Below are 22,209 nucleotides of genomic sequence, written 5' to 3'. Positions count from 1 at the left end.
CGGCGGCAGATAGCTTGAAATATATAAATGCTATCATAGCTCTGATTAATAGCGGCGCTTATGAGTCAAGTCTGATAACGGAGCAGCTCTCCACTCAATTTCAGATACCGCTAATGGAATCTGTCTCCTGCAATTGTAATGTGAGAAGGGCTAATTTGCCATGGAGCTTGGAGCTGTCACCAGCCGGGGATTGGGGGGTCAGATGGGAGCTGCCAGGTTTTTGCCCTGCAGCTTGTATCTCTCGCTTTGAATAGCGCAGCCCCCTGCCTGCCAGGGAGCTGATAGGCCGCCGGGGGGTTTATGCCACTCCGTACAATAGCGAAGGGCTGCATGGGCTGACTTGGTAATTGTGAAGCCAGCTCATTTTTATTTTATTTTATATTTTAGTCTATTCTACCCCCCACCCCCCCCCTTTTTTTTTTCCACGGCTGCATAATTTCTAATAAGGGGTTTTAACAAATGTCAGATTAGGAAAAGTTTCTGCAATTACAAAAAAAAAAAAATACTTATAAAACATTTAAATAGCTAAAGTCGGTTCCTACCAAGGGTTGGGGTTTTCGGCTGCAGGAAGTAGGCATCGGTTATTACAGGCACCCGCGATAAAGGCGTACCTATTTTCTAAGGATTGTGAATCAAATAATGGGTCTAAGTAATATACCCTTTCTGCTTGCAAAGACACTGGGATAGAAGTTCTCAGTTTTAATGGCTGGAAGCACATTTTTTACAACTCACTATTAGAAAGGTGTGAGTACGGGGCAGTACTTATCAAGCAGTGCAGCTGTGTATGCATTTTATCAATCGGTTGTGAGTTGTGCTACCTACTGAACTGCTCTGGCATAGCTTGGCATGGAGGCGTTGGATTTAATCACCAAACTTTCTTGGGAAGGGGCCGCCACATGCTCTGGTGCGGTGCCGGGTGCCTGGGAGCGAGCGAGGCTTGAAGTTCCTCACTCCCCTGCCGAGCCCTCGCAGGCACCCCTCCCATCCCCGGCGTCCAGGCCCACCGAGGTCCCTGCTGCCATCCTGGGGCACCTCACCAGCCTGGTCCTCCCGGTGAGAGGAGGTGAGGTGGCGCGGCCCTGGCGTGCAAGGCGCCTCTTGCACGTGCTGGTGACTTTTGTGAATGTTGTGTTTTGGGCCCCTCGGAACAAGGAGGGCCTGGAGGTGCTGGAGCGTGTCCAGAGAAGGGCAGCGGGACTGGGGCAGGGTCTGGAGCACAAGTGTGCTGGGGGGCGGCTGAGGGGGCTGGGGGGGTTTAGCCTGGAGAAGGGGAGGCTGAGGGGAGCCCTTCTCGCTCTCTGCAGCTGCCTGAGAGGGGCTGGAGTGAGGGGGGGGTTGGTCTCTGCTCCCAGGTCACCAGTGACAGGACGAGAGGGAACGGCCTCAAGCTGCGTCAGGGGAGGTTTAGGTTGGAGATTAGGAAAAACGTCTTTCCTGAGGGAGCGGTCAGGCCCTGGCACAGGCTGCCCAGAGAGGTGGGGGAGTCACCACCCCTGGGGGTATTTAAAAGATGTGTAGATGCGGCACTTCAGGGCGTGGGTTAAGAGACATGGTAGTGTTGGGTTGGCAGTTGGACTTGATGATGTTAGAGGCCTTTTCCAACCTTAATGATTCTATGATTCTATGATTTATAGGCCTGTATTTACCAAGGGGACAGGCAGGGACTCAATATTACCCTACAGAGTGGTGTCCTTACTGGACACATCCAGTCCAGGAGGATTTGTGCAAGGACCAACTGCCCTTAGCCAAAATCCTTGATAGCTTAATGCTCCTTATCCAGGCTAGAGCATCCCCTCTTCAACTTGTGATGTTTCAATGAAAGAATTTAAAAATAAATTTTAAAAATTTAAAAAATAAGTTGTGGCAGTCCCTAGCTGGATGTGAGCGTCTATCGAGCAGGAGTGGCACTGAATGCACATGGAGGGTGGTGAGGATGGTGCCTGCTCGCCCCTACCCTGAGAAATAGTGGGTCCACTGGAACGCTGAAGTCATGTGATGCTCCAGTCCCATTTGATGCAAAGGACAGCCATCAGTCATAACCAAAATGCCTGTTTTGGGATGTTTTTTATGGTGTTCCTGCCCCTTTGCTTGGTTTCAGTTCTCTCCTCGTGGCCATGAGGACTCAACCAGGATAGGCAAGCCAAGCCACACTGTCCTATCTCCTCCTCCAGCACCGGGTGCGGAGGCTGCGGGCAGGGCTTAAGAGGCTATTCAGCTCCAGGTCCTTGAGGAAGAATAAAATCTGGTTTGCTATTCCCTGTAGTACCTGCGCTGGCTCTTCAGCACTGAGAGCAAGAGAAACCGCCTTTTGTCCATTGAGTGTTTGTGACTAAGAGGCAGGCAAACCCAGAGGGACTGGGGGTTTGGGGGATAATTATTATTACTTAGGTCCTAAACTAATGTTTGGATTTTTATCTGTGTTTTATTTTTAAATAGATCTTCTATTTCAGCACCAATGCAGATACTCAAAAAGTATCTGTGGAAAGCTTGGTTGTTCAGTCTTCTAAGTCCCATTCTTTTTTAACCTACCTAAAAACAAAAAGTGTTGTTTTTATAAATCAAACAAGAGAAATCCCCTAAGTTTAATTTGAAATGTTAAACCTTTAATGCATTAGTCTTTTATACCATGAAATAAAAATACATTGAAAGGATATATCATTGCTACTGCAAAGCGAAGTCACAGCCTTGCAGAGGCAGAAGTTGCTGGTGATATACCAGCAGCCTGGGCAAGTGTACAGGGAACCGCTGACATCAGGGTCATCATCTGCAGGTGCAGGCAGAGACTGAAATTAAAAATAAATCCATCAATTAGATCATTAGTGGAGATTTTAAAAAGCAGGAAAGTTTTTTCTTATTCCATTGAGTTAAAAAAAAAAAAAAAAGATTCAAGGCTGAGATCTGCTACCTGTAAAGTTTTGCAGGGAACAGAAGGCAGAAATAATCAGCTTATTTCCCTAGGTACTGATAGGTAGTTCCAGTGTTTAATACATCAGCTTCAAATATAAAATGTTCTGATTATCTTAGTTTTCTTCTTTATGAATCTGGTGCACTGAAGATTGCATGTAATGAAAATGTTTTAATTAAACTCCCAATTCCCATCCATGTATAGCTTTATACCAAACATTTAATAAGTTTTTGCAAATTATTAAATATGAAATGTCTGCCATTATTTTCTAAATAAAAAATAAAAACACTGAGCAAGTTCTTTGTTAAATGCATATAGCTGTAACCTGTGCTCTTGGCTAACAGAAAGTTTCACCAAACTTAGAGGAGAGGCTGAATTTTGAATCGCAAACTGACATGTTTTAGTGATTGCCAGCAAATCAGAAGCTAAAAGCTATAATTGCAAAAACAGATTATCATATCTCATTTCAGTTTCCCCAATTGTTCCTGCAAACTCTTAATAAAAAAACTGCAGCTAAAATATTCCTGATTAAAGCAGTTTTCTGCTGCCTGCGCCCTTGGAGCTGAGGCCCAGCTGCGCATTCTTTCACTCGGATGCCTGAAAAGGAAAACAAAATAATAATAATTTTTTTTTTTAGACTTTTCCTTTTATGTTTCGGGATGCCATGGGAAAATACTTCTCACAAAGGACTGTGCGACCTCTCCTTTGCCGACTGCTTCTGCCCCTTCTCAGTGCATTTTCAGATGATGGGAATTTCTGCCTATGTTCAGAAGATTAGAGTTGGTCGACTGATAGGAAGGGACCTTCTTCCCCCTTGGTTTGTTTTGATAAATTGCTCCGTGTGCTTTGAGCATGTCTTGCCCCAGATGAGTTATTTTGCAAAATCAAAAATGCAAGCTGTTCCCTTGGCTTTTCGTCCGTGTAAGATAAACAAGCCTAGAAGGCAGCTTTTATTCAAGCTCGGTGCTTCAGTCCTTCTCAAAGCAGGCCGGGCGGTGGTAGAGCTGTCATACCCCTGGGAGAATTTATGAAGACTCTCCCACTGTTGCACTGGCTGCAAATCTCTTCTTTCATGACCTGATTTCTGTGTGCTGAGGCTGTTCCAATGGCAGGGTATTACTACTCTGAATACTTTCTTCTAGGTGACCCAGCCTTCTCCAAGAGATAGTCCCTACCTAGCCCAAGCCTAGGATCTTACCTCCACTGGACAGAGCCTTATAGTGGAGTTTTGCCCACCTTTTGCTCTTTGTAAAGCCTTTCTTCCTGAGGAGTCACTGCGAGGTAGCTTATGCCTACACAGTTGACAGACGAACATGGGGTGGTTGTTACCATTGCCGTGGCTTCGTTGTTGGCAACTCATTGATCCTCTTGTTCCAGTCACCTGTTCTTTCTCATACCGGTTCCAAAGACTGGGGGAAGCATACTGGCTGCAGGTGAGGAGGAAGCTATTCTCCCTGCTCCCCAGAAGCAATGGGATAAAGCCCTCTTAGATGTTACTTTTACAGGAGGCTAGTCGAGGATCCAGCTGTCATGGGTCTTTGCCATGTTTCTGTAGCACCTCAACTATATTTGAAAAATGTTGTTTTTGAAGACAGAACCATGAGTAGAAGTCAAGCGAGGATGAATCACTGCTGCTCTCTGCTCTGGAGCCCTGATGTGCTGTCAAAAGGAGAGACAGTGTTAAGCAACTAAGAGGTGTGGGTTTGGGGGCTGTCTTAATGCTAAGGCAAGAGAGACACAGCACGGTGTCACTCCACGCTGCAGAATTCCAAGAGGCTGCCGGATGGCAGAGTGCAGCAGTGCACGGAGATCCTCAAGTCGATCAAAATGAGGAGCATAACCGTATTAGCCCAGCTGCAAGGCAGGGTTGATTTAATTTGAACCCAGCATCATGCTGACGTTGTTGCATAGGATTAATTTCTGCTTGTCCTGCTGGTGCTACTTTGCACCATGCACTGTTGCATTGGGTAGACCTGCTGGATGTGTTGGGGATTTTTTTGCCAGGTAGTCTTCATCCTTATCTGGAGATACCTGCTCTGATTGTTTCCACTTCTAACAGTGTTTCCTTCTAAATCAGCAAACTCATAAATCCATCATTTCCATTGCTGGTAACAGAATCTGCAAAAAACTCTTGGTCTCCAGCTTGCATTTCCCAAAGCTACTGTCTTGATGTTCTTCAAGAACGCAACACATTTCCATTTGGTTTTTTAGCATCTAGTATACTTGTAGGAGCTTAGTGCTTCGTGCATGCAACATGCTTTTACAAAGTAAGCTTGGCAGCCTGGCTTTCCCACAAGTCTCACAGGAAACTAAAGGCAACACCGGCTCTGCTGACAAACAGATCTATGGACTGTGCTTGGTGCTGGATGCTGACCCTGCGCTGGGCGGCGAGCAGAGGTGTCCCCTGCCCCACATAGCTGGGGTAAGTCTTTAAGCTTTGGGTTGAGTAGCTTTTGCTTAAACCTTATTTCATACTTGAATAGCAGGTTTGAGACTTTTTATCAAGAGGACGGGATTTCTTTCATCTCATTTGAACTCTAATGATACGCTGGAGTCTTTTCTGGGAAAGACAAGGAGAACTGGTACATGATGGGGATGTTTGCCTAAAATGCTGCTCTTCATTCCAAGGTTTTTCAAAAGGTTGTTTTACTTTTTTTACCTTATTTCCCTGCAAGAATTTCAAACGGATTTACAAAGTTGTTCTTTTATAACTAAAAATTTGTGCTGTTTAAAGGGTTTAGTCAAAACACAGGGATGTTGTGTAGCAGGGTTTGTGTATCGGGGGTTCTCTCTGTTTGTAAATACACATGGCCCTGCTGCCCTCTCCTGCTATTCTTCTAGGAGCAGAAACCACTCCTGACTTGATTCCTGCAAACTCCATTGCACCTTTCATTTTTCTGTTCTGGTGCCACATCTTTCTAGTAACAGGGAGAAGGAGAGCACAGCCAGAGCCTTTGAGGCTGAAAACCTTGCCAGACAGGTCATGTGTGTCCCACCTCTCCCTTGGAGGAGAGAGTCAGGGCTGCTAAGCTGGCTTGGTAGCAAAAGCAACAGAGCTGCATTCATGCCTGTGAACACCTTTTCTATATGCAATTGTGTGATTTCGAAATGTTATATTAATGCAATGAGTGACAAGTCTTGCCTTGGAGAATTTCATGCCAAATACCTGGACCTGTGTTGAACTTCAGTGAAGTTTAGGCGTTGGAAGAGTCCACCATGGTGGGGATGCATCCGTGAGCACGGGAGAGCTGTGGGAGGCATGGGGTTCATCACCAGTCATTTCAATGACTATGAACAAGTCCTTAGACTTCTTTTCCCATTATACTGGGGCAGGCAGATACACTTGTGTGAACCAAATCACCAGGACTTTATTGGAGTCACCCAGTGCCATTAGATTCAGCCTCAAATCTGTCTTGATGCTACTGAAAACAGAGCTGGTCTTCAGGGCCATCTAGCCTCGGTGAATTTGGCGAACGCTGGTTCGTGGGCCTCCTGCTGATCTTGCAGCCATTGGTGGCTGGAGCAGGTTCAAGTAAGAGTGGGCAAAGGGGGTGAGATGTGGAAATCCGTGGTGCAGTTCTTACACCGATGACTTTGCAGGCTGGGAGCTTTATATTTGAACAAGGCCTCACTACCCTGTGGACTTAGATAAGGATGTAGCAACTCGTTTTATAGACATGCTGGTGTTCGCCATGCAAAAATAATCCTATCTTACAATTATTGTGTAGAAGGGCTGGATTGGAAGTGACCTGTATGGCAGTGTCAGGGCTGGGCAAGCACAGCATGCCAGGGCTTTTCAGCTGGCAGCAGTAGATACTTCAAAGTTTTTTCCTACAGAAGAGGCCCCATGTTCACCTTTCTTCTTATACGGTGCTTTGCAGACACAGATTTGGTCTGAAACAGTCCCACCTGCTGTCAGTTGGGAATTTTAAGTTTTTTCCCTTTCCAATGATTTTTCAAGACTCCTTCCTGCAATCTTGATGCTGAACTTCTGTGTCACCCCAAGCTTGTCTTGCTCTGGCCTCAGACACTTGAGAGTTGGTTTCTTTTTTCCCCAATATTAACTGAACTGCCTTGCTTCTCGCCCTCCAGCTACCTCCTGTGGCTGCAGATCTGAAAACACTTTATAAAAGAGATAAAAATCATTAGTCCTATTTTGCAGATACCTGGGTCAACAGCAGCAGAGTGGCTTGTCCCAGACCACCCAGGATGTCCAGTGTAGGTGGCAGGAGGAGAAATAGAGACCTGGTCTTCCCAAACCCTCATCCCAGTCTTCTCCCCATGAACCCTACTTCCCATTTTTAATGGATTAAAAATTCCCATTCTGACTTCATAAGTCCTTTGACATCTACAGAAATACATTGGCTTTTCATTGTACTGAGGTCATTTCAGGAAGGTGGAAGGAGAGCATGACTAAGGAGAGGGGAGCCCTTGCTTAGGGAGTGCTGTGCCAGCAGCTCCCTCGTCTTTGTTCGTAGAGGCTGTAGGTCTCCATTTCTCTCAGAGTTACGTGAGGAACCCCATAAGCAAGTCCTACATGGATATCTACTTTCCAATCCCTGATGGGCAGAACAAACCACTGGGGACTTTTGCTGTACTAGAGGATATGGACAGTATTTAGGCGCAAATTATATGGGTGGCTTGATGAAGTTGGCTTTCTTATAATTTACTGCTGGAAATGTTAGGACTAAATGGAAGTGTGTGCGCCTGGGGTGGGCCTAAAAAAATACCCAATTTGTGGTAGAGGCTGCCTTAGTCTCACAGTGGGTTGGTGAATTTCTGGAGAGGAGCTTTGACCATAGCCACAGCTATTTATGTCTTTGGATAAGGCATAATTGAGGTGGTTGTGGTGCCCTACATGGCGTCTTTTCAGGGTGACTTGCCGAAGGGGAGACCTTCCAAACAGGCAGAGCTGGAGCCGCTCCCGATGCTACCGGGTGGGAAGAGCCGCAATTGCAGAATGGTCTTAATAGGCTTCCTGGGCTAAATCCCACCTCGTGGGCTCCCCGCGCCAGCTGCAGCATCCAGCCGAGTTGGGCAAGCGGCTCCGTGGGGAGCATGTGCCGTAATCCCATCTGGGAGCTACAGAGGTGCCAAGCTTTCGGGCTCACAGCCATCCCAACGGCTTCACCCGCTTCCTCCACTCTCTCCCCCTTGCTGGAGCTGACACCCATTCTTCCCGCTCCCGACCCCGGTGGGCACCTTTCCCTGCCGTGACCATGGGCATCACAATCCTTACCCACCTCCGAGACACTAAACGCCCCCGCAGGAAAGCTCTGCTAATGCTGTCCATCATGAATAGCTCTAATCCACTCTTTATTCAGTGCCTTGATGAATTTAAGGCTGCACCCTTGTTGGCGTCTCCTCCAGCTGAGAGTATCCCGTTAGATGCGTGACTCCCTGGCTCGGCCTACCATCACCCCCTGGGCCGTCGCTCATCGGGGCTTCTGAACCAAATTCGATACTGGAAGTTTTCGTGGTGCTTGCGAGAAGAAGCCAACTCTTTGGTGTTGAGTGGCTTGCAAACAGACGGGCTGGCTAACACCTGCTCTTCCCAATTGCAATTCAGTACAAAGAAATTATTAGGAAGATATTAACCATATAATGTTTTGGCAGGGTGCTGGGTGGCAGTAATCGTTCCTGCTGCTACAGTATGTTTAAAAAAAAAATTAAAAAACGAAGGACAATAAAGTAGGCTTTTTTGTTGGAAAAGAAGATTTCATGTTATCTGTGTTTGCAGGCTTTCTGGCTCATATGCTGGAGGAATCCTTGCTGCGGGGGTGTTTTCATTTTCTCGTCTAACATGGCAGTGGTCCATCACGGCGGAGGTTTTTAGCTTAAACAATCTGTTTGTGGGGCTGCTGATGGCTCTCACCGTGCATTTTGAGGAGGCATCCACAGCAAAAGAGAGATCAAAGGTAAAACATCTCAAGCAAAGTGAACAGTTCTTTATTTTTTCAATTAGTTATCATGCGTCTGTTTAATTTCCTATTCGTTTAGTCTTGATTTAGTTTTGTTTAAATAAAGAAGGCCAAATTTTGGCACTGGGTTCAGCACCTGTGCTGGGTGGTGTCGGTCCCTGCCCTACCTGGATATTCAAAAGTGCCAAACATTGAAAAACCTGTCCACTTTGCTTAAGGGCTGAGTTGGGACCTGTTGGGTGGGTTTGGAGTTGGTTTGTTTAATGCACACAGGGTGAAAACAAGAAAAGCAATATCATTTTCATCTAAACGTTTTAGTGCAAAGTTTCATTTCCCGCATTAAAGACTCAAACTAGGCTGTGGGTGTTCAATTTTTTGTTTCCAGAACTGATATTTTTCCTTGGTGTTAATAGATACATTTTACAAAAACTTCATCTAATCAGAAACCCAGGTTTCTACTGGGAAACAGAAATGACCAAATTTTCAATCAGTTCTTCTTTTGAAATTAAATATGCCCCTAAAATAATGGCATTGCTAAATACAGAGACTTCAAATTTAATGCTATATTCTCTATTTTATAAACAGGCTAGACAGCTAAATGATATTTTTACTCGGAAGTCTTGTTCTTTCTACTTCTGTTTGTCTGAACATCTGATCTCTTCTCCTCTCAGACTTGCCTGCTGTGACTCCTGTAAATTGTGTGAATAAAAGGATTTTTGTCAGGCTAGGCTAGAATTTCAGGAGTTCACAGTGGTAGTTTACTCAGCTTCATGAATTCTCAAATAACACGTTTTATCACTGGTTATAGAGACCTTGTTTCACCACTGGATTTTTTTATTTTCCCTGACGAGTACTGTCCCAAGATCTCCACAACCTGAACTCCACAAAGATGGAATTGGGCATTTTCCAACCTGCTTCCACGTTTCACGTGCCCAATTTCCAATGGGATTTTCAGATGAGATTTTGAGAAGCACTTAAGGAGCTTGTTTCAGTGTTTTTTGGGTGTCTGGCATCCCATGCCTTGAAGAAGCCAGGCTACCAACAGCCAGCTCACAGAGCTTTTTATAAATCAGATAGTCGTGCAAACATCTTCAGAGGTATGCTTGGAGTTCATCAAGATACATGAAAAATTATTGAGGTTGTTCTGAGTCCTGCAGGGCAGCGCTGAAGCCCACAAATGTGTTTCAGAAGTTACAGCAGGTGTTTCCGTGGCAAGGATGGGCAAGGATTGTCTGCTGGGCAGACAATTAAAAATTACTAGGTGATCCCATCACCACACCAAGGGAAGTGTTTGAGTCTCACACGCCATCCTTGCCGGTGACTGAAATAAGCAGGGGTGATGCTCTGGTGATAGATGGAAGTGCTGCCCTCCTTGGGGATGGCTGGGGAGGTGAGGATGGGTTGTTGGCTCCTGTTCAACGTCTGTGGGACTCTGGTGGCTTTTTGCCCACCGAGGAGCTGCCCTGGGGTTTGGCTTCAGGTTGTAACGCAGACCAAGTGGCCAGGGATGGTGGAGGAAGAGGCAAATTTGGAGGAGGAGCAGTGGCTGGTGGCGTACGTGGCACTGACCTGGGGTTTCTATATGGAGTCATTCTTGTAATATTGTCCACCCCCACTGAATGAAGAGGACACAGCAGTGGTGGGATGGTGCTGGGACAGAGCAGAGCATATGGCAGCATGGGGCAGAGAGAGGCTTTCCTTAGCATCAGCCAGGGGTGGCCGTGGTTGCCAATAATGAACCTGTGCAAAATCCTCCGCGAGTACCAGAAATACCCTGCACCGTGCTGCATAGACTGGGCACACTACCTGTTTTATGAGAAGACTCTTTCAAAGATGCTTGAAAATGAGCTTCCAGACTAATTAGGGATATCATATTTTATTCCTTTCATTAGGAAGTTTGTGTAGCCCTGACTTTAGCCCTCTGTGCCTGAAGAGGAAAAAATCATTCCTCTTATATAAAATGAGGTCTCTGTACAGAATGGCATTATTTTAGGGTATGGCTTCTGAAAACTTGGCATCATTGGGAGTTAAGGGCTGGGCAGTCTCTCCTGTGCAGCTGGGGTTCAGGAATCGGACCCTGTTGCGTCATTACGACATGATGGTGCTACAGATGATCCCTGTATACATGGAGATGTAGCTGTTGCGCTGGATGCTTCTTAAATTGTATTTTCTGTTAAACAAATGAAATCTCCCAGTAAATAATCAGAAATAGCCTGTGTTACAACTGACGGGTGATCACCGATGTATTTGCCTTTCTCCTGTAAGTGTGCTGTGGGCTGCACTGAAGCTCTTATGGTCTCTGAATGTTCTTGTGAGCTGTAAAGAGTAACTATGAATGTGGTGGGGTTTTTTGCCTTTCAGATCTCTAAACTTGGTGCCTTTTGCTGCGGGCTCAGTTTGTGCAATCAGCACACGATAGTACTTTATATCGTATGCATTGTGCCTTGGGTTCTCTTCCGGCTTTTCAGAAAGGCGGTACGTATTTTGCTGACCCATACCTCAGTTTTTATAAGGCAGTGAGTAATTCTTCTTTCCAAGCACTTGTGCCACTTCTGTGTTGATGTACAAGCAGGGACAAATGTCTGTCTAAACCGGTCGGTCATAACCCACTGAAGTTACAGTCCATCAGTCTGACACCAGAGCTGCTGATCACAATTTAGGGGCTTTGCTCACACCAGCCATCTGCGACCTGCCCCTGTCTCCTGCTTGCAAGTACCCCGTACGCAGCCACAAGACCGATACTCGGAGCGGAAAACTCCTTAGCACGTAGGAAATAAGGGCATGTTCAATGACCTACCAAACAGGAAAGCAGATAAATATCTGTTGGTGAGAAGTCACAGGCCTGTGCAGTCTGGGGACTGTTTCTTCTGGCTGACAGCACTGGCTTTCTCATGCGATTAACTCGTCTGGAGATGAGTTTCTGTATGTTGATTCCCTGGTGGTAACAAACAAAAGCCATGTCCGCTCGTTGCAGAGCATCTTGGGGCTGCTGTTGATAGTTGAAGGTGCAGCTGGAATAAGCAGCATGGCAAGAAGGGTGCAGAGGCTTGTCTGTGGGGTAAGTTGTCTTCTGCATCCCCCTGGGATGTGCCAGGCTCAGTGGCCTCCAGCTGTGATGCAGCCAGAACGTGAGAGTCCTAAAGGAGATCAGCTCTCAGGTGAAGAGTGCCTGGCTCGTGCTGGCTGGAGAAGACTAAAGGAAGGCCCACCTTCGGTGAAAGAGCAAGCCTCTGATCCGGTCAAATACGTCCCGTTCATCTCCTACCAGAGGTCCCATTGTGAAGATGTCCCTCCTTTTACAGCTCTATCTTACACAATGAGCAAGTTTAATAAGGTGAAAACACCTTCTTGCATGCCCGGCTTATGAAGGTGGTGCGCAACTGTCTGGATGAGGCTCCCGGCTGACGTTCAGGGGCCCTGCAATGCTCTTGTTTTCCTTAGGTGATCCGTGAGTCAATGCATCAGGCTGAATGCAGGCATGTCGCAGAAACTCTGCGTTGCCCTGAAAACGGCTGTACATCTCAACAACGCAGATGCTCTGATCGCTTTGCAAATGTCCCTGAGAAGCCTCCACCTACTCCCTCCCTCTCTCTCTTTTGCCCCTGTGAAGGTGACAGTTGGACAGGTTTGTGCTGGGCCGGTCCTGCCTGTATTTTTCCACCCTGAACCTGATAAATCAGGTGTGGTTCTGAGTAATGGCACAGGATATAACTAAACCTGGAGTGAAGCACGCAAGCTGCAGGAGATGAGATGCAACTCAGACAAGCTTGATCCAAAATCTGTTCAGCATCCGCAGCAAACCCCTTTCTGGCTATGTATTTCCTTTAACACAAGGAAGACTCACTTCTGCAATGTGTTTGTGTTCTTTAAACAGCTTTTTTTTTTTTTTAAAACTGGGGAGGTCCAGAGAGACCTCTGTGATTTCCAGCAAGGACAATCCTGTGCCAATATAATATTCCTGGGAAATACTTTAGACAGCCCAGTAGTGCCTGCTGCAGGAAACCACCTAACAAGAGGGATATTAGATGGAAAACAGTGCCATTTAAGTAAAAAAGAGCCAGCTTTCTTCTGAAGGGACTCTGGCCACCACCATTATCAAGCTACTTTTTCTGCTCTGTAGATCATCGCTCTGAATGGTGCCTCTTCCCCATAACCCCAACTGCTGAAGAAGTGCTTTGATTGACAGGGCAGTGGCTAACGAAAAAGCAAGCGTGCAATATTCTAGGGTGGGATTTTCCAAAGCACTTAAAGGAGTTAGGCACAGAAGTCCCTTTGAAAGTCTTGTCTTCCTCACCCCTTAGGCACTCTTGAAAATCCCACCCCAAAAGTTGGCCGATCCAATTTAGCCAGTGTAATCACGATAAAGTAAATGGCAAAACTGACTCCTGATGATGGTGATGATGTGTGTAGTTGTACTAGAGCAGCGGGTTGGTTTTTTTTTGCCAGATGGAATACCAGCCAACTCTTAATCGCTGCAAAGTGGGTTATCTCAGCCTTGCAGTGCTTCAGCCATCTATGCATGTCATGCCATGATTTAAATGTGAAAGATGCAATGAGTATGATACTCATGAGTCCTAGCTAATATTATTTGCTTCACTTAAATTTCACCCTGCCATGCAAAGGAGATCAGTTTGATGCAGTTTCCTAGTAATCCACAAAATCGTAAGGTTTAACATAGCATTTTGTAGGGACTTACTATAAATTGAGAGATCAGCTCTGTGTAAATATATTTGATGTTTTTTCTTTATCTGTTCTTGAAGTTCCAGCGTGATTAAACTAAAATAAACGTTGTTATGCAATATGACATATTTTGGTGCAGGAATTGTCCCTAGGCCGTTTGCTGAAGTTGGGTTTATGCTTCTTGGCTGGTTTGCTGCCTTATCTCTATCTGCCGGCTTCATCCTACCTCAGTCGAGCCCGTTGGACATGGGGAGACCAGACGACTTTTCAAGGATTTTTGACCCACTTTCTCAGGGAAGAATATGGGACATTCAATCTGGTAAATAAGGGTCATTTTCTAAAATGACTTTCTTTTAACTTATGCAATAGCAGAACCTTTCTATTTCTGACAATCAATGGCTTGTAGGGGAAGAAATTGAAAATGTTTTCTGTTTCAAAATTTTATGTCTGATCTTGACCTTCTGATCTATCAGGTTTTCTGGGAATGGATCACATGGATGGGAAAGCAAAGAAATAATTCTCTTTGCCTTTACGGGGCAAGCTGTATTATTTACTGGGAGCTGTACAGGTGTCCCGTATTTGTAAGAGCCCAAAGAGCAAATTGTGCTAGAGGGAGGTGGTGACATCAATTTTGTGGTTTTTTTTTTTCCTTGTTTTAAGACAAATAATTGAATTATATTTTTATTTTTAACTCAGCTATTTAAAGAGGTCACAAACAGTTTTCATTGCTGTACCTTTAAAAAAGATTCCTTTTCATGTACTTGTTACTAATATTGAATTTGAATGAGTGCTAGGTTTGAGGGGTTGCAGAAACCTCTGGCTTGAGTTATTGACAGGTCTGTGCTCTTACTAAGGGAGGGAGGTATTGCATAGTTGCTTGCAGAGCATAGGCTTTGCACCTGCCTCCTCCAGCCACAGCTTAGATGTTTGGCTCTGGCCACCCAAGGAAAGCAAGAGCTCGGCACCCCTTCTGTCCTTCCTGCTTCAGAGATTTCAGTGCAGAGGGCTAGGAAATCTCACTAGTGAGGGGAAAAAAACAAGAAAAAGGTATGGTTTACATAGTGTGTCACTCCTTGGGATCCTGAAGCCTCACATCCTCAGAAATTATGCCCCCACTTTTAGCCAATGTGACGCAGCGAGCACCGTTGCCATTGCATTACTGCCTCCTTGGAGAGCTGGGTGGCTGTAGGATGTGAGGCAAGAGACTTGATAATGCATGCTACTGCCACGTAATCTTTCAAAAACTCCTACAGGTATAAGATCCACTCTCTGAAGAACTTTTGAGATTACCCCTGTTGTCCTGTTCCCAGCCGTCTGCTGAGAATGAGACTCTGTTGGGCAGAGCAATACCAAGGCATGCAAATCCGTTAACTCCTTTCTCCATCAAATGTGATGAATTCAAGTTGATGTTCAGGAGGCTTAGGGATGGACTGCGTATAATCCTACACCACAAATTGCATTTATGATGAACTTGTCTGAAGCAGGAGGAATAAATGCAACAAAATCCAAGCATTTGGTCCTGATGCCTGGATGGACAGACCGCCCTTTTGTCCCACATTTTAAGGTCAGGCAGGGTCAAAAAAAAACCCCAAAGAAAAGACTCAGGAGAGGGTTCCACCTCTATAAGCCAAGGATCAGAAATGCCATCTCCTGTGAAGGATGTGTCTGGGGCCAGAAGCCGCCAGCTGCCAGCAAGGTGGGGCTTTGCAAGAAACAGAGAGGTGGCAGTGGTGCTGCAGGAGCCTTGGGCTGGCTCTCCATCCTCTTTTATTTTTTAATTAAATCTTTAATGCTATAAACTATTCAATTTTTACTGGGATTAAATATTCCCTCCAGACCTCCTGGATCTGTTTACCTTATCTTTTATCTGGTAGTCACCACTTTTCCAACAAGCACCTATGAAGGTAATTCCTCACCTCCACCAGACATGTCATCTTTCCCAGACTTGTGCCATGGATTGCAAGTTTCTGCAATAAAATTTCTCATATTCCTCATATAAATCTCATACGGCGTGGCCTCCACCAGGGCAGAGGGTACAGGGGCGAGTCTGGTAAGCAAGCAGGAACTGAGGCCCACGTGCTTGTCTCAGGCTGTGGGGAGATGTCCCAGAAAATAATTGCACTGTGGAGATATGGGACTGGAGGAAATGGCCTCAAGTTGCGCCAGGGGAGGTTTAGATTGGATATTAGGAACAAATTCTACACTGAAAGGGCTGTCAGGCTTTGGAACGGGCTGCCCAGGGAAGAGTCGCTGTCCCTGGAAAGGGCGTGTAGATGTGGTGCTCAGGGACATGGCTTGGTGGTGGACTTGGCAGCGTCAGGTTAACAGTTCAAGTTGGTGGTCTTAAAAGTCTTTTCCAGCCTAAATGATTCTGTATGATATAGCAGAGATCATAGCTAAACCACAATGTGCTCGAGTCACAGGGTAATAGGTTGGTAGCACCTTGAAAAAACACTTATCCAGGTGGTAAACCCTGCACAGTGGCATAACATAAAACATGAACGTGGGAGAAAATCTTGCAGTGAAGGTTTGTGTAGAGTTTGCTGTCTTTTTGTTGTTGAAGCAATTCAAGAATTAATTCAGGAATTAAGCGATTCAGGAACAGGTCCCTGTGACCATCTTGGGGTACCACCTGAGGGGGTTTTGGGGAGCCCTGTGTGTGCTCAGGGCTCTGCAAACAGAAAACAAAAAGACTTTTCCCTTGCTCTAGGGATAGGGCAATCAGTGGGGGGGTTTCTCATGGGTTTTCTTTCTTTCTAATCTAGGCCAAGTCCGAGACAGGATCCAGTATGAGAGAGATGCTGGTGTGAGTAAAATCTTGACTGTGCCTTTTAATAGAGAGAAGCCCGTTGCTGCTGCTGTCATTTTGGCCAAAGTGGCTCCTGTCCTGCCTTTCCTTGTCTTGGTCCAGAGCTGGGGCCCTGTGTATCTGGCGCAGGGACAGCATGCATGTCCGTCTGTCTTCCCCATTGAAGGAAGAATGCTGGATCCCCCTCCTCAGTGATTTTTCATTCAAAATCCTGACATGTAAACTGAGCTTGTTCCCATTTCTGGTAGACTTAATCACAGCAGAATGGGAATACGTTATGTTGTGCTTATTCCCTTCTTCTGTTGACAGTTTGAGTGCAAGGGGCGATTTGGGGGGTGACGCATCCATGCACTTATTTCTCTACAGTTTTCAGCTGGCACAGATGAAGTCGGAGCTCTCCCTTCCCGTCCTCGCCCTGGCACTCGTGGCCTGTGTGAGCACAGCACTGCCGTAAGTTGGAGGAGGACTTTGGCTTGTTAGTTTCTTACTGGCTGCGTGGGCAGCTTTCTTTGCCTTCTGCTTGCTGGTGCAAAAACTTCAGCAATTGGCAGTGGTCATCTATTAATTAAGAACAAAATATCCCTGCTCCTGGTAACCCTGTGGCTTTCTAGATGCCAAGCATAAAAATCTTGAAATCCTGATGGTTTTGTGCTTTGAAAACAGAAGTTTCATAAATTGCAAAGGTGAAGAAAGGCTCATCAGCTCCTTGTATTAAATGCATTTAGGTGTGCAGAGAGGTAGTGGTTTTCAAGCACGTATAACTTTTGTCCCCTTTTTCATTGAGCCACTAGAGTGCATGTTATTTTTTTATATAGGACAAAGCAGCAGAAGTCACCCGTGATCTGGCTTTTCGCTGGAATGCTCTGTCTTTATTCCCTTTTCTTCTCTTGGAGAGCAAATCTGGACATTACAAAACCTCTGTTTCTGGGCGTGGTAAGTTGCACTCCAAAAACTGCTCTGGGGTATTAACTTTTGGAAGAAGCCTTAAAACCACCTAATCAGGAGCAGGTGGTTGCCTTGGAGCTGTGTAAGGTGCAAAAATACAGCTGCGTATTCTGTTTCCTTATAGCTGGGGAAACAGAAATAGGGCCCCTGGGATTTTGTTTCCTAGGTGGAGCGATTCTGGCTGCAGAGCAACGCGGCGGTGGCTGTGCTGGCGGGGCTGGGGCTGGCCGCGCTCGCCTCGGTCGGAAGTGCCGCGCTGGAGGGCAGCCGGGCGCTGCCGTGGCTGGAGCGGCTTTCTGCTCTCGCTCTTGTCGTGTCTCAACTTTGGGCAAATTACAGGTAACAAATCCCCCGGGCGCATGACGTGCTGCAGCCTCGCAGGGCTGCGGGGTGCCGTGTGGTCGGGGTGCTGCTGTAAACCCCGACCCCTGCTGCTGGGGTTTTCTGTCCTTGTCTTGAAGTGGGAAAGGCACTTTTCACATCCCAGCTAAGCTTGCGTGGCCACAGCCTGTGGGACTCCCTGGTTTGATCTCCCTGAAAATCACCAAGCACCAACTCCAGGCTGTAAATAGGGGTATCGTGTAGGTTGAAGGAAGAAAACTATGTAGATATGTAAACTTCTAATGAAGGAAACTCATAACTCTGTTTTTTATTTCCTAAGGTTTGCAGAATTTACTTGACCTGAACAGTCACCTCCTTGCCTTGCTTTGCTTCAGAAAACCTGGGGCCCTGGGGTTTTTCTTATTTTTCCTTTTTGAGGAGTTACATCTGTAGAGTAGCGCTTCCTTATCACCACACCAAAGACTCTTCAGTGGCTTGGGTAGGAATCGGTGTGGTAGTAGGGATGCTCAGGTAGAGGGTGACCAACTGGTAAAGTATAGAACACGCAGAACTTCATACTCGGGAATCCTTCCTTCGCACACATCTATTCCCAAAGGCTGGTCCATAGGGGTGCCAGTTGTAGCTTATGCCCTGAGCCATGTCATGGAGTGCCCTCTTCCTGGGTCCGTACCCGGAGTGTGTGCAACACATGATTGTGTAGTGAAAAATGATCTAATCTCAGGTAATGTAAACCTACTTCTGCCTGATGCTACAAAAACATGGCTTTTTTTAGTGCTTAATTAAAAGCATTAAAGGGATATGGAGGATTTCAAATGCTTTACAGAGTTGTTGTCATACTGACACTTCCAGCTCCAACTAGTAAGTTTTCAGGTTTAGCCCAAGAAAAAAAAATCAGAATTAAGGTGAGGGCATGCAATGGGTTTGTATTTTGGCAAAACTGTAGTGGCTTATGCCTCTGGTACTGGTTTCTGGGGGACTGTAGTCTAAATGCTTCACTTCTGTATCTTGATTTCTCTGTAAATGGAGGTGATGTTTTTCAGCAATATCTGACCAGGGCGAAGGACTTCACCTACCGATGCCTATTGCATAAAATTGTTCTGAAGATATGCAAAGCCGTGCAAATACCTGTTTTTAAGACACTGGGTTTTTTTATCTGTTCTCTTAAGTGCTTGTGATCAGAGCAACAACTATGTTGTTGATAAGTTTGCAAAGAATCTGCTGTCCTCTATGCCGGCGGGTGCAGTGATTTTGCTAAGAGGAGACTTACCCGGGAATGCTCTTCGTTACGTTCATTATTGCGAAGGGATGAGGCCAGATATCACCTTAGTGGACCAGGAGGTAGGTTCAGAAAGTAATATTAAAAGAGGCAACAGGAAGATTTAAAAATGGGAAGCAAAAGTTCATTGTTCTTTTCTCTCCTTGAGGGGGTCTCTTTGCTCAAATAGAATTCATGATGCAGAAATAAAATTGATTTTTTTTTAAAGGTTTATGGGTATCTCTGAGATGGAGCGTGGTGTGCAAGCCCCGTTCAAGCCAAAAAGCCAACAGGGGGGCAGTAGTGGGTAGAGAGAAGGGGAAGCCCAAGTTCTTCATCGTGGCAGATAAGCGGATGTGGCACAGGGCTGATGTTTGCCTTGCTGAGGAAGCTTTGTCCCTGCTGTTTTCTGTGGTTGCGCTGAAATACGGATGCTGGGGCAGCAGGCGGCTTCTGGGAGCAGCCTGGAGGGCAGCAGGTCAGCAGTTGCCCCATGGGCGATGCAGCTTTGGGGTTTCTCCCAAGGGCTTTACCATGCTGAGGCTCATTCCCTGCATCCCCTGTGTTGTCTTGGTCCCCCAAGGGTGGTTTTGCAGATTTCTGCCTCTGGTTTTTACACTAAAATGGAGGTGCTGGGTGGTAGTTACACTCTTGCCTTTTTTCCTGAGAAATGGGGGAAGAAACCAACCCCTTACAGAAGGGGACACCTACACTCCCACTGCCACATCGGTCCTTGCACTTGGCTTTGTGACTTGTTGAAAAGTTACAGGCTGGGGAACAAGAGGCTGGAGAGTAGCTCTGCAGGGACCTGGGGGCTCTGGTCGATGGCAGGCTGAACACGAGCCACCAGCGTGCCCTGGCAGCCCAGAGGGCCGACCGTGCCCTGGGGGGCACCAAGCCCTGCATCGCAGCCGGGCGAGGGGGGGGATTGTCCCGCTCTGCCCCGTGCTGGGGCGGCCTCACCCCGAGTGCTGTGGGCAGGGTTGGGCACCGCAGGACATTGAGGGTATAAAGCTACGGGAGAGGGTCCAGAGGAGGCCGCGGAGTTGGGGAAGGGTTTAGAGGGGAAACAGTACAAGGAGCGGCTGGAGTCCCTGGGTTTGTTCAGCTGGAGCAGAGGGGGCCGAGGGCAGCCTCATGGCGCTCTGCAGCTCCCTCCTGAGGGGAGGAGGAGGGGCAGGGCTGGTCTCTGCTCTCTGGTGACCAACACCAGGACCTGAGGGAATGGCAGGGAGATGTGCCAGGGGAGGGTTAGGCTGGGCATTAGGAGAAGGCTCTTCCCCCCAAGGGTGATGGAGCCCTGGAACAGGCTCCCCAGGGAGGCATCACGGCACCAAGGCTGGCGATATTCCAGAAGCACTTGGACAATTCCCTCAGAGACATGGTGTGAATTTGGGGCTGTCCTGTGCAGGGACAGGAGTTGGGCTCAATGATCCTTGTGGGTCCCTTCCAACTCACGATGTTCTATGATTCTGTGATTCTATGAGAAACCCGAAACCCAACGCTCAATATTTAACCAAACCAAAATCTTTTTGTGTGTCTTACCAGCAGTAGTTATTTTGTGCTTCCTTTGCCCCCTCAACAGGGAGGACCATGTGCCTCTCATGAGAAACCACTGGTAACCTGGTCTGGTCCCAGGCAATTGCTGAAATGGGAGGTAGCCTTACTGAGCAAATAGTCATTCCTCATGCAGAAATAATTTTCAGCAGCATCTGGGTGTAAAAGGGATGAAAACTTTGTTTCATGTTTTAATTTTGCTTATATTTTCGGTGATAGATGATGACTTATGAATGGTATCTACCCAAGCTGGCAAAGCATTTACCTGGCGTTTACTTTCCTGGGAACCGGTGGAATCCTGTGGAAGGAGTATTACCTGATGGGACACTTGCTTTTAATCTCCATCGTTTCCTCAAAGTAAATAAACAGTAAGCATTTTTTTCATATGTAACAGCTTTCCTAAAATCTTCAACCTTTTTTTCTTCAAATTGTTTATGGAACAGCTTGGTATTGCATCCAGAAGACCAATTTTCTCCACTGACTTCCTCCCCGGTGGTGAGATTATTTTTGCAATTAAAGCAAATACCTATGCAGAAGTAACTCCATCTGGATATAATGTTGCTTGTTGTTTTGAGGTTGGTGTGGTTTTTAGGAGGGAAAAATAGGAGGGTGATCAGCAGAGGGTATTTACTGATTATTTTTGTTGTTGTTGATACAATTCGTAACAAAAAAAGGAACGTTCCCGTGTACTCAAAATGACGATGGTTAGAGAACAAATTGCTGCTGCTTCTCCTTCATGAACATTGTGGCCAACTGATTAGCATAGAATGAATGTATTCCAGGAATAATCATCATATAAAAATAGCTTAGTAAGAGTGGAGAAAGGATTAGATACTCACATGAATAAGAATAGCATCTGCATTTAGACAAGCCAGGGTGAGCCTTGCGAGTGTGGGTAGGCAGAAGAGCATTGCCAGGTGCCATCAGGAAGAAACAGGCTTCTCCTGTGGCTTCTGGCACGTTTGTGAAGCCCAGCATAGGGGAGAGGATGTGTCTCCTGCACTGGCTGTGCAAGATGTGCAATGGCAGATGGGGTGTTCACTTACAGTGGGAGAGCTGTTCTGCAGACTGACCCAGAGACATGCCCTTTTCGACGTGAAATGGTCTGGGCAGGTATCTGTGCAGCAGAAAATGCTGTGCTGCTTAAGACCTGTCTGCCGGTGTGGCGTGCGTGGTTTGCTCAAGCACGCGGGGTGTCCCACGGTCTCTGGCATGGCTTCATGATTGCTCTCTCTGATTTTTTTTGGCAGTAAGGAAGTGTTTGTCTGCATAGGTCTTCATGAAGGGGACTCAACCTGGAGAAGGAGCTATTCGCTCTGGCCGTGGGGTACATGTGAAAAGTTGGTTCCTTCCGATGTTGTCTTTGACCCAGGAGAGTGGATTCGTCTCACAAGAAATCTCTATAACTGGACTGAAGACTACGGCAGGTACAAAGCAGAGGCACAACTCTGCTCCTTCCTGCTCATCATTCTTCTGCCAGCAGCATAGCTGTTTCCATTGCAGTGTCAATGAAATTAAACATGAGCCATAATCATAATATTTTGTGGCTTGGAATATATAATAAATCAGCATGTGGTGGTTTTATTAGTATTAAAAATAGAGAGGGCATTTCTAGTCAAATAACAGGTCCATTTCCGATCTTAAAACTTGATCAGGAGCAAGAAAACATTGAGGATTTGGGACATCGAAGGCTTTAAATGTCATAGACTGAACTGTGATGGATGGTAAAAAGCATCCCTCACTTTAAGGATAGCTAGGACACCTGATATACCGAAGGCTCCTCTATGGAGAGAGA

The 22,209-nt window shown here is 46.4% G+C and overlaps 1 protein-coding gene across 2 annotated transcripts in view; it reads left to right on the top strand.

The window, feature by feature from the left end:
- TMEM260 (transmembrane protein 260) overlaps window positions 1-22,209 on the top strand; it is a 36,300-nt gene that overhangs the window by 11,573 nt on the left and 2,518 nt on the right. For both annotated transcript variants that reach the window (XM_064461058.1, XM_064461059.1), the window contains exons 4-13: window positions 8,646-8,823; window positions 11,188-11,301; window positions 13,646-13,825; window positions 16,272-16,312; window positions 16,682-16,765; window positions 17,131-17,248; window positions 17,427-17,599; window positions 18,769-18,940; window positions 20,634-20,782; window positions 21,665-21,841. In XM_064461058.1, coding sequence (XP_064317128.1) covers window positions 8,646-8,823; window positions 11,188-11,301; window positions 13,646-13,825; window positions 16,272-16,312; window positions 16,682-16,765; window positions 17,131-17,248; window positions 17,427-17,599; window positions 18,769-18,940; window positions 20,634-20,782; window positions 21,665-21,841 — 1,386 coding nt within the window. The remainder of the gene's footprint in view (window positions 1-8,645; window positions 8,824-11,187; window positions 11,302-13,645; window positions 13,826-16,271; window positions 16,313-16,681; window positions 16,766-17,130; window positions 17,249-17,426; window positions 17,600-18,768; window positions 18,941-20,633; window positions 20,783-21,664; window positions 21,842-22,209) is intronic.

Source organism: Phalacrocorax carbo, chromosome 9 (genome assembly GCF_963921805.1).
Source record: "Phalacrocorax carbo chromosome 9, bPhaCar2.1, whole genome shotgun sequence".
Classification (NCBI taxonomy): domain Eukaryota; kingdom Metazoa; phylum Chordata; class Aves; order Suliformes; family Phalacrocoracidae; genus Phalacrocorax; species Phalacrocorax carbo.
The sequence above is the reverse complement of the archived record's forward strand: the minus strand, read 5'-3'. Positions and strand labels throughout refer to the sequence as shown.